This window comes from Aptenodytes forsteri, unplaced genomic scaffold (assembly GCF_000699145.1).
Source record: "Aptenodytes forsteri isolate BGI_AS27 unplaced genomic scaffold, ASM69914v1 Scaffold392, whole genome shotgun sequence".
Classification (NCBI taxonomy): Eukaryota; Metazoa; Chordata; class Aves; order Sphenisciformes; family Spheniscidae; genus Aptenodytes; species Aptenodytes forsteri.
In genome coordinates this window covers 24,239-35,265 of record NW_008796040.1, presented here as the reverse complement: position 1 = coordinate 35,265, position 11,027 = coordinate 24,239, and the positions used below count along the sequence as shown (strand labels likewise).

The 11,027-nt window shown below is 65.2% G+C and overlaps 2 protein-coding genes across 2 annotated transcripts in view; one reads left to right on the top strand and one right to left on the bottom strand.

The window, feature by feature from the left end:
• SMTN (smoothelin) overlaps positions 1-8,971 on the top strand; it is an 18,868-nt gene extending 9,897 nt beyond the window's left edge. Inside the window, exons 12-22 of the mRNA XM_019473702.1 lie at positions 17-385; positions 1,414-1,572; positions 1,666-1,741; positions 2,000-2,164; positions 2,770-2,832; positions 2,996-3,059; positions 3,394-3,564; positions 3,640-3,763; positions 3,836-3,987; positions 5,285-5,353; positions 8,025-8,971. Coding sequence (XP_019329247.1) covers positions 17-385; positions 1,414-1,572; positions 1,666-1,741; positions 2,000-2,164; positions 2,770-2,832; positions 2,996-3,059; positions 3,394-3,564; positions 3,640-3,763; positions 3,836-3,987; positions 5,285-5,353; positions 8,025-8,175 — 1,563 coding nt within the window. The 3' untranslated portion in view covers positions 8,176-8,971. The remainder of the gene's footprint in view (positions 1-16; positions 386-1,413; positions 1,573-1,665; positions 1,742-1,999; positions 2,165-2,769; positions 2,833-2,995; positions 3,060-3,393; positions 3,565-3,639; positions 3,764-3,835; positions 3,988-5,284; positions 5,354-8,024) is intronic.
• Positions 8,972-9,667: 696 nt separating this feature from the next.
• On the bottom strand, positions 9,668-10,887 carry SELENOM (selenoprotein M). The gene is made up of 3 exons (XM_009285473.2): positions 10,876-10,887; positions 10,470-10,604; positions 9,668-10,377 (listed from the first exon to the last, which is right to left on the bottom strand). Exons 1-3 carry the CDS (start codon positions 10,885-10,887, stop codon positions 10,165-10,167), a joined length of 360 nt encoding a protein of 119 aa, XP_009283748.2. The 3' UTR covers positions 9,668-10,164.
• Positions 10,888-11,027: the final 140 nt, after the last annotated feature.

Genomic DNA, 11,027 nt, shown 5'->3' with positions numbered 1-11,027 from the left:
GGGGGTGCTGGCGAAGTCCGGGGCAGCCGAGCTGGCGGAGCTGCGGCGGGAGCTGGGGGCTTTCCGGGAGACAATGGAGGGGCAGCTGGAGCAGGCACTGCAGGGGGTGCAGCCCCTGGCGCGGGCGCTGCGGGCGCTGGAGGAGGAGCACCTGGAGCTGCGGGCAGAGCTGGCACGCCTGGGCCGCCGTCTCGACTTGCTGGCGCTGCAGCTGGGGACGCAGGAGCCCCCCGGGGAGGACCTCAGCACCCTCTTTCTGGAAGCACAGGAGCCTTGTGCCCACTTTGAGGGCACTGAGGAGCCTGGTGGCCCCGTGGCCCATCCACCTGCTTTCTCCAGTACGCGCCAGCAATCGGCCCTGCACCTCTCCCGGAGCAACAGCGGCGTGAGTGCAGGCAGCCCTGCCCCACGGCAGTTTTTTTTGGGCGGGAGGGTGGTACCGGCTCACAGGGCTCCTGGCGGCCCCGGGGGGTGTCTGGAGCGAAGGCGAAGCCCCTGGCACAAGGTGGGACTGTGGCTGCGGTGCACAGGCGACGCAGCGTCACTGGGATCTGCCACCATTTTGGCTCACTGCTGCGGGGGGCAAACGGCACCTGCCTGCTCTGAATTGCTGGCGTGCCGGCCAGGCGGGCAGGCTGCAGGCAGCTGTCCTGCCCCGGCCCACACACAGCAGTGGCGAGGTGCAGGTGGTGGCACGGGCGCACGTAGCCAGTGTCACCTCCCGCTGGCAGCTTTGCCATGGGCCAGGTGTGCGGCAGGGCTGCTCCGGCCCCATGCCGGCACCTCCTCTCTGCTGCCTCCCTGCCCTATTCCGGGCCTGGCCCGCTGCCTGCTGCGCATTGCTGGGGGGTCGTGCTGAAAGGGACTTGGCGTCCTGGCTTTGCTCCGGCGGGGGCCGAGCTGGCCTAGATCCTGAGCAGGGAGGCGGGGGAGGCTCTTGATCTCCTGCACAAGCTATTCTCTCCACTAAGTCCCTTAATTCCCTGGAAATCCCTTGTGCTGCTAATGGCGCACGCTGGCCTTGCCAGCACCTTGCCCGCTGCTGGGCACCAGGCACTGCCCAGCCTGGAGCAGCTGGGCAGCCCCTGCCTGCTGGAGGGCCCTGGCAGCCTGCAGTGATGGGGGGTGGGGAATATTTGGGGACATTTTGGCAGCCAGACTGGGAGCAGGTCAGAGACTGCCAGGCCCTCCCAGGGCAGGGGGTGCCACAGGGGGGGATGTCGCACTCCCCTGCCTGCCTTGGTTGCTGTGGATGCCCGCGGCATCCCACCAGCTGTGAGCTCTTACGCCGCACGTGGCACATCTTCTCCAGGGTCCCTGCTGCCCATGGCACTGGGCAAGTGTCAGGGCGATGGGGGGGTTGGACCCTGAGCAGCATGGCGGGGGCTCAGTCTCACGGTGCTGTCCTTGTAGATGGAGCCGGAGGTGGTGGAGCAGCCCCAGGCACCAAGGCTGGAGCCGGAGTTGCCCAATGGCATGGAGAAGGTCCAAGTGAGGGAGCTGGAGAGAAGGAGCAAGCTGAACGTCGAGGAGCTGAACAGGATCGAGGATGAGGAAGTTCTGGATAAGATGGTAACCTTCTCTGCTGCCAGGCTTCTGGGGGAAGGTGAGAGGACCCGGAGCTGGTGGCAGAGGGGTGATGCTGACCTCCACCTCCTCCTGCAGCTGGATCGGACGATGGACTTTGAGGAGCGGCGACTGATCCGAAACGCCATGCGGGAGCTGCGCCAGCGCAAGCGAGGTACTTGAGGACGGTGACCCCTGCAGGGGTTGGGGCTCTGGTGGTGGCATTGCAGGCGGAGCCAGCAGGGTGCTGGAGCGGGGCCGTCCAGCTGTGGTGAAGCAGGAGGGTGCGTTGGGTCTTCTATTGCACCCCTGGCTGTGCCAGGCTGAGGACATCGTCCTTCCCACAAGCCAGTTCTGGACCAGCAGCAGTGAGCAGGACCCCCTGCCGCTCCTGCCTCTCGCTGCTGATGCTGTCTCCCACTCATGTTTGCAGACCAGCGGGAGAAGGAGCGGGACCAGCGGCTGCAGGAGACGAGGAGCCAGGCTACGGCAGGGAGGGCCGGCCACAGCACAGAGACCACCACCACGCAGAGCACCCAGTCAGCTGACGGCTCGGCACGCAGCACCGTCACCAAGACCGAGCGTCTCATCCAGTCTAGTACGGGTGGGGGTGGGGGGGCACAGGGCTCGCTTGCCCAGCACGACCAGTGTGCCGGCCCTTTGGGAGGCCGTGCAGAGTCTTTCCCGGAGCTCTGCCACCACAGCTTCTCTCTGCCACTCTCACCACTTGTCCTGGGTCTGGCTTGACCACACTGGGAGCAGAACCGTGGTTCAGGGCTGAGTTTTGCTACATCTCCTCTGGCTTGCCCAGAGCCTGCCTGGGGATCTTTAAGGGATCTGCTCTGGCGACTTCCCACCTGATCCTCTGCCCTGTCAGGGTGGCAGGGGCCTTGTCTGCACCTTGGGCCTGTCTCCTGTCCCCTACACCTCTGCTCTCCCAGTCCCTGGGTAGCTCAAGCTGAGAGTCGCTGCAGGGGTCTGAGAGATGCTCCAGCTCCCCACTCCTTCGCACTGGCCCCTTTGCTCTGCCTGGGGGGCACATGCCATCTGTCCCCCCTCTGCCTGCCCTGGCCATGGCTCTGCCACCTGGGACTTCTCCCTGTTGCGCTACTTGGATGCGAGGGTGCTTGGCAGCAGTGGGTGTCTGTGGGTGCCGCTGCCCCTGGCCCCAGCTGATCTTACCCATTGCCTTGCCCCCTCCAGGCGATGGCAGCAAGACCTCCCGTACTACAACCATGGAGTCAAGTTACGTGAAGAGATCTGACAGTAAGAGCTTTTGCTGCCCTTTCCCTACGGCATCCTCTGGGTGTAATGCCAGGGGCATTGCAGCTGCCGAGCCATCCCTGCCTGTGGTGTGGGCAGAGCCCCCAACCTGCCTGGTGCCACTTCCCTCAGCTCCTGCCCAAGGCCTGTTTCTCTCTCTCTGCAGATGGCAACAGCACATTTGTTCAAACCAAATCATCCTACAGCTCCTCTTCCAAGAAGACGGGCAGGTGAGTGGCGGTGCCTCCCCAGGGCCAGCCCCAAGCAGTCCGTGTCAGCCACGTGCTTGCACAAACCCTCTCTGCCCAGCTTGCAGTATCCTCATGCAGGGATGTCTCCAAAGCCTCCTGGTCCTTGGGGCATGCTCGCTGTCTCCAGCAGTCCTCATGGGTCCCTCCATGGGCATGGAGATGTGTATGCCAGCCGGAGACCTTAAGCCACCCCTATTCTGTCCCAGGGACATGGAGGTCTCCAAAGCTCCAGGGCTGGCAATGGGCTGAGGCCACCACGTGCCCTTCCATGGGCTGCCTGCAGCCCCCTTAGCTTCATCTGTCTCTCTCCCAGCATCTTCGACCGTGAAGACGAGAGTGCCTCCAGGCAGAGCAGCCTGGCCGCGCTGGAGCGGCGCCAGGCTGAGAAGAAGAAGGAGTTGATGAAAGCTCAGAGCCTGCCCAAGACATCGGCCTCGCAGGCTCGTAAGGCCATGATGGAGAAGCTGCAGAAGGAGGCCGTGAGGTGAGGCTGGGCCAGGGGCAGGCTGGCTGGGGTGGCAAGCGCTGTGTGGATAACACCCCACGTCTTCTGCTGCAGCTCGCCAAACCCCGCAGTGGCACGCACTGCCGTGCAGCGCTCCTCCAGCTTTGGCGTGCCCAATGCCAACAGCATCAAGCAGATGTTGCTAGACTGGTGCAGAGCCAAGACCCGGGGCTATGAGGTGAGTGTCATCTCCTCTCCCCGTCCCCAGGGCTGGTCATTCTGCCCCTTGGTAACTCTCCTGCCCTCACAGCACGTGGACATCCAGAACTTCTCATCCAGCTGGAGTGATGGCATGGCCTTCTGTGCCTTGGTCCACAACTTCTTCCCTGAGGCATTTGACTACAGCCAGCTGACGCCCCAGAACCGCCGCCACAACTTTGAGGTGGCCTTCTCCTCCGCAGAGTACGTAGCTCTCGTGCCATCACGTGGGCTCGGGGTGGCTCTCCCGGTCACTGCCCGGGGTGAGGGGGGACGTGGACAGGGGCGATGGCGCTGGAGGTGGGCACCTGTCAGCATCGCTCCCCCCCCGTGTCGTGCAACAAGGTTTGGACACCGGGGGTGAAAGCAGTGGCTGCGTGGACAGAGCCACGAGTCTGGCGTGGCGAGGGTGGGCGTGGGGGTCTGGGCTTCCTAGGTGTGGGGCAGAGCACCCAAAGGCAGGGCAGCAGCCCCCCAAGCCTGCCCGGCTGCAGGCAGTACATCCCATCCCAGGGTGCTGGGTGCGGGACCGCAGCCCCTGGGGAGTGGGGTTTGGCTGTGCCAGGTGCCTCCTTTCATGGTCGTAGGGGCTCAAACACCGTCGCAGCTTCTCCAGTCTCTTCCCTTCCCTTTTTGCTTCTGGTTTTCCTGGGTGCTGAGAGATGGGAGCGCGTCCAGCTGGAGGGCTGGCAGCCAGCCCCTCTCTCCTTCCTTCTGTCTCTCTCCCACCCACTCCTCCTCCCCTCCAGCACCCTGCCCAGGGGCAGGGCCACGTGGGTGGGGGTCCCATCCCGGCCAGTGCCTGGGGCGGTGGTGTGAGCTGGGAGCTCCCATGAGCTCCCTGGGTGCCACGGTGCTGTTCAGTGGAGCGAGAAGGGGGGCCGTGTGCCTGGCTCTTGGCGCTCCTGGTAATGGACTTTTTGCCTTAATTGGGGAACCAGTGCGTGGACTTGAGAGCGCCATCGATCTCTCCAGCCTGGAAGCCAGGTGGCCTCTCGTCCTTCCTCCTCCTCCAGCTCTTGCGAGCGTCTTCTCCCGAGCTTCCTGCACCAGGGCTGTGCCGGTGGTTCCAAGCGGAGCCGGGCAGGAGGGCTGGGCTCGCCCCCGCCATCCTCCCGGCGGGTCTATATAGGGTCTATATAGAGCGCCGCTCCGCTCTGGAACCCGCTACCCGAGCACCTGGCGTGCCAGAACACCTCACTCCTCCTCCTCTGCCTCCGTCTGTCCTTCCCTCTGGACCTCACGCCTCTCCACGCTGCTCACCTGCCCTCCCCCTCCCTTGCTTGTGCCCCCCCAAATCTCACTGAATGGCCTTGGCGCGGCGGTGTCCGGAGCCCTCCTGCCCCTGCATCGTGCACCGCCAGAGCATGCGAGAGCAGAGCAGCATCTGCCCGGGGCGGGGGGACGGGAACTGCATTGATCCGTGTCTCTTGTTTTCTCTTCCTCCCCTCCCCGACTGGGCTGCGGTCACTGGCTTGCCCCTCTCTCTCCCTGCCCCCAGGAAGCACGCGGACTGTCCGCAGTTGCTGGACGTGGAGGACATGGTCCGGATGCGCGAGCCGGATTGGAAGTGTGTGTACACATACATTCAGGAATTCTATCGCTGCCTGGTCCAGAAGGGGCTGGTAAAAACCAAAAAGTCGTAGCCCATTTTCACCCCCCCCGGGAGCGATGGTGAGAACCTTCCCCTCCAAATACCTGCCCGTGCCTCACCGCTGCCGCTTGGCCGAGGGCCAGGGAGTGGCCGCCGTGGCTGGGGAAGAGGCTGGGGGATGCTGGTGGGCGAGGGGCGAGTCCTGGTGGTGTCAGCTGGCAGGGTCAAGCTGTGGCCAGGAGAGGGGTGGAGGTGGCCGGCTGGCCTCTGGCCTTCCAGAATAGCATCCATGGGGATCTGGGGAGGGGGGACTGTGTCACCCTGGGGGGCTGGTGGCTTTCCAGCCACAGGGGTTGCGCTAGCGGGAACAGAGCTGCCACAGCTCTCCCCTTCCCTGCTGGCTGAGCCCAACCCAGGGGATTAGCTGCTGGGGACGCCGCTCTGGGTGCTCTGCAGCAGCACGAGCCCGAGCGGTGCTGCCTGGGTGTGGGTGAGCCCCCTCCCGGGATGCCCCAGCATTACTGCTTGCACTTGCTGCCTCCTTCCCCCCATCCTGGGGTGTGTGGGGGCTGCTGGCCCCAGCCCCGGGGGGAGCTGCAGCCGCTGCTGCGGGACCAGGCATGGGTGATGGTGCCCTGCCTGTGAGGTGCTGCCTGCTCATATATGGGCAAGAGTGGGGAGCCTGGAAAGTGTGAGTCAAGGCTTAGGTCCTGCCTCGTCTTGCAGTGTTTGTGCCTGTCTTCAGGGCATCCCAGCTGGCGCTGAAGCTGCTGCTCCCCTGGGCTCTGTGCAGCACCAGCACACCAGGGCCCAAACAATGGCTTTATAAGGGCAGAGCCGCTCTCCCTGCGCTGCCATTACTTTGCCATCACCCCCTGAGCCAGGGCTGGCAGTGGCAGGGGGCCTCTGGAGCTCAGGCGGGGGCTTTCCCAAGGTCCTCAGCACGGCCCCCACCCCCTCTCCCCAGGGCGGCCGAATCACGAGGTGGGCTGGTGCTGGCCAGGCCATGGGCTCAGAGCCCATTGCCTCCACAGCTGCATCGACTCCACTGCAGCAGAGGCCCTGTGGGAGAGCTGGGGCGGCGGGGTGGAGGAGCAGGGTACCGGGCAGGGCCCAGACCATGTGGCTCTCCTTGGCCCTGCTGCTCCCCAGGGGGCTGGCACCAGCTGGGGGTCTCTCCTTGGCTGTGCCGGTGCCAGCCCAGGGGGCTGGGGTGGGCTGTGCTGGAGGGCTGAGGTGTGCAGGGGGGTTACTACATCCTGGGGAGATGGGGGAGAGGGCTTGGGGGGGAGTGTTATGATGGTGCAGCTTGGTGTTTAAACCCTCCTTGTGCTCAGAGCTGCCCAGTGCACCCTGTCATTGGCGCAGAGCCCCTGCCAGAGGGTGGCCCTGGGGCCAGAGCTGCCAGGCCAGCCATGGCATCAGCGGGGGCTGCCAGTTTGCACCAAGCAGCCCCCAGGTGCCGGCGCAGCCCCTGCCCCAGGCACTAATGGCTACATCGGCCTGTATCGGCAGCAGCAGCCTGGGGTGCTCCGGCACTGTCTGTCCCCTGGTGGGTGCTGGCACTTGCCGCATTGCCTGGTAGGTATGCATGGACCCGGGCAGGGCCGGGGGGTGGCAACAGTTGCAGGGTTGCTTCTCCCCCCCCCCCCCCTCCCCACCAGCCCCCAGCAGAAAGGCAAGAGGACAGAGGTGGCCAGTTCCCCTCCATGCCCTGCCTGGCTGTCACAATGACTGCTCCAACAGTACTGGCAGCCCCCTCAAGCTGGACCCTCCCCAGCTGCCCAGGGAGCCCCAGCCTGGGGAGAGAGATGGCACCTGCAGCCCAGGGAGCTGGGTGGGTGGTGCGGGCAGAGGGAGGGCAGGGCTGCCACTCCACTAAAGGGGCAGTGGCAGAGCCCAGAGGCTGTGGGGACAGCCATGGCTGCTGTGCCAGCGCCCCCCAAGGTTGGCAGCTGCTGGAGCAGGGCCCTGCAGAGACCCCAGCACAGCCCCAGGGGCCCAGGCTGGGACGGGGTAGGCACAGGCCGGGAGGTGGTAGGCACAGGCCAACGCTGAGCTGGTTGAAGCTGGGCTGTGCTCACCCCACCAGTGGTGCACTGCTGTGCCTGGGGCAGGCAGCCCTCCGGGCTCCAGTCCAGCATGAGGGTAGGAACTGGGCTGGCAGAGCTGATGGGAGGCAGGAGAGCACCACAAGCTTGTGGCAGGAGCAATGGGCAGCATGTGACCAGGACCCCTCCCACCTTTCCCTGGACCAGCCCGTGGCATTTGGGGCAGGGGCACAGCACAGACACATGTGGGCAGGCAGGCAGGTCTCTCCCTACAATGCACCAGCATCAGCTGAAGGAGGAGGAGGAGGGTGGGCACAGCCTGGGCAGGGGGTAACTTAGCACCAAGAGCTGGGGCAGAGAGCGCCAGGGTGGCAAAGGCTGCAGGCAGCCAGGCAGCCCCCCATTGCAGGCAGCACACACTCTTCCCAGTGCCAGGAGCGGCAGGAATGTGGGTACCGAGGGGCAGGCAGGAGCTGAGCGGGGCTGAGGGCAGCGGTGCCCAGCGCCAGCAGGCCCTGGGTGTCGTGGGTCACCCGTCCCAGCCCCTGCGGTGGGGCAGCCCGCCTGGGGCTGTGCTGAGGACTGCATCTCTGCAGGACGCTGGTGGACTGCGTGCCCCTGGTGGAGGTGGAAGACATGATGATCATGGGGAAGAAGCCGGACTCCAAGTGCGTCTTCACCTACGTGCAGTCCCTCTACAACCACCTGCGTCGCCACGAGTTGCGCATGCGGCAGAAAGAGTGCTAGAGCCTGCCCTGCCTGCCACCCCCCTGCCCTCAGGGCTGCCGGTGGGCAGGGGAGCTGCCTGCCCCAGGAGGGTCCAGGGAGGCCACGGGACCGGCGCTGGGGACGGGGGGCTCTGCCACCAGGGCAACCCCACGCCTCTGCCTCGCTGGAGCTCCCTCTGCCCCGGCTGGCTGCGGGCTGACCCTGTGGGCAGGGCCAGGCAGGCACTGCCAGGGATGTTCCCCAGCTTGGCTCACCTCCCGTGCTCCAGCATGTTAAGTTATTTGTTCTCCAGGAGTTGTTTGTCCCGTGGGCAGCACCCCTGCATCCCTGGGGAGGTCCGGGCATGGCTGCGCCCTCGGGCCCGGGGCTGGCATGGGTTGGCGGCAGAGCAGGGTTGTGCAGCCCAGCCCAGGTCGTGGTGCATTCCACAGGCAGCACGCCCACAAGCGGTCCTCCTTGGCCCCCTGCAAGGAAGTCCCTCTGCCCACCGCAGGCCCTGCTTGGTGCCACCTCCCTAGGGATGGCTCCACGGCCCCGTGCTGACACCCTGCTTCCCACTGCACACATGCACTCTGGGGCGCTTCCACACCGGGGGGTTGCAGCACCCGTGTGCTGGGGAGTGGGTGGGGAGGCAAGGGGTCCTGGGGGAGCGAGGGGCCCAAGGAGTGAGCTGGGACAGCAGCCCCCGCTCTCCTCCCCAGCCCAGCTCAGGGCACCACGTGCTCAGCGCCGCTCACCCCTCCATCACCGTCTCTACACCCGCGTTGACACGTGTACCAACACCAGCCAGACAATAAAGGTTTATTCTATAGGGTGACGCCTCTGCCTTGGGTCCATCTCCTCGGCCGCACCGCTGCTTCGTGTCACCAGTGCAGCGCCCGCTGCAGTGCCTGGGGCGAGTGCTGGCAGCCCTGCCTGCTCCTGGAGCCCCCTGCCTGCAGGCCCACTGCTCACCCAGCCGGGGGGGAGATGTGGGGCACATGCTGCTCTGATGCCCGAAGCCCAGGGGCACCATCGGCGTCCCACCCCGACCAAAGGCTGTTGGTTCACCGCCCCCTGCCGCCCCCAAGCTTGGTACGTGGAGAAGACCCCACGCTGCCACCGAGGCTGCACAGAGCCAGGTCTGCAGACGGCATAGCTGTGCCCTGTTCCATTCCCCAGCCAAGGACCAGATGTCCCTGCTGAGCCAGCGCAGCCATTGGGCTTCAGCTCAGCACTGCAGGACCCACTCGTGGGCTCGTACCCATCCCCCTGCGCCTTGTGAGAGCAGCTCATCCCAAGCCGTGGTGCCCCATCCATCCATCGCACCAGGGAGGGGGTGGCACAGGAACACCATGGTTGGTCCGTGGGATGGTTTGTCAGCTTGCCAGCAGCGGCTATGACCCTGCCATCCCTTCCTGCCTCTGCGAGCAGCTCTGGGGCACCCAGCTCCTCCCAGCACCCAGTACAGAGCAGTGTGGGATGCACCGAGCCCAGCCCTCCCTGGAAAGACGACACAGTGCAGCCAATTGTATGCAAGGGCTTTACTGGGGGCTCGATACGAGGCAACCCTGCTGGGGTGTAAAGCCATACCCTCCCGGGGACAGCTCTCCCACCTCTGGGACTCAGCACATCTACCCTCAGCACCTGGGGCTTTCTGCTGAGGGTTTCATCCTGTCCCACGCAGGTAGGATACCACTGCCCAGCACGGGGAGTCAGCTAAATCTCAGGGCACGGTGAGGGAGCACAAAGAATGCCACTCCTCCCAACTGTCCAGGGATACCGGGCTGCAGGGGAGGGAGGGCAACAACAGGCACACGGGACCCCCGGGATGTCCGCAATGCCCAGGAAGCCCCTGCTCAAGGCTGGAGCTGCTCAGGGCATCCTCGGGGCAGAGGCTACACAGCACCAAACAACAGCAGGGGCACCTTTGGCACCCCGCGGCACTGTTCCCACCTGCTGTAACACCCTTGTCCCCAGGCGCTGGGGACTGGCTGCCGGACCCTCTCCTGAGTGCGGCACCCCTCGCTAGAGGTCTGGGTGTTCTCCCTCATCACGTTCAGGTGGGGTCTTGCCATCAGCAGCGGGAGCTTGATGGGGCAGCAGGGTGGGCAGAGGCCTGGCAGGGGCAAACTGGAACTCTTCAGGCACGGGGGCATCAGGTGTCTCCTTGCGGTAGAAGCCCAGCTCCTGCACCAGCTGGTTGATCTCCTCCCGGGTCATGTCGCTCAGGGGGATTCTCTGCATGCAGAGAGGGATTGCAGCCTGGCGCCTGTGGGGCACCGACCACCCCAGACCCTGCTGCAGTGGTGGGTGCCGTGCTGCCCGCTCACCTCCAGCTCCTCGTATCGGTGGCTGAGGAGCACAAGCTCGGGGTCAGCACCGGGCAGGTGCTTCATCTCCAGGTTATGGCTGGGCGGTGTGTTAAGGAGCGGACAGTACTGGGTGGGCCCATGCAGCCCCCCATCCTATCCCATCCTCCGTCACATCCCATTCCCTCCCATCCCATCCCATCCTCCGTCACATCCCATCCCATCTTCTATTGCATCCCATCTTATCCTCCATCTCATCCTCCATCGCATCCCATCCTGCCCTGTCCCATCCCGTCCCCCAACCATCCCATCCTCCACACCTCATCCAATCCCATCCTCCATCTCATCCCATCTCAGCCCCCATCCCACCCCCCATCCTGTACCATCCTCCCTCCCATCCCTCAGCCCATCCCGTCCTCCATCTCACCCCATCCTCCATCCTGTCTTGTCCTCTGTCCCATCCCCTCCCATCCCCCATTCTCTCCCGTCCCTCATCCTGTCCCACCCTCCATCCCATCCCGCCCAGTCTTGCCCTGTCCCATCCCATCCCCTATCCCTGTCCCATCCCATCCCCTATCC

Excerpts from the sequence above, each read along its gene's own strand:
- SELENOM (XM_009285473.2), bottom strand. Across the intron at positions 10,378-10,469 it reads ACCGATACGAGGAGCTGGAG|AGAATCCCCCTGAGCGACAT; the intron begins GTGAGCGGGCAG and ends CTCTGCATGCAG.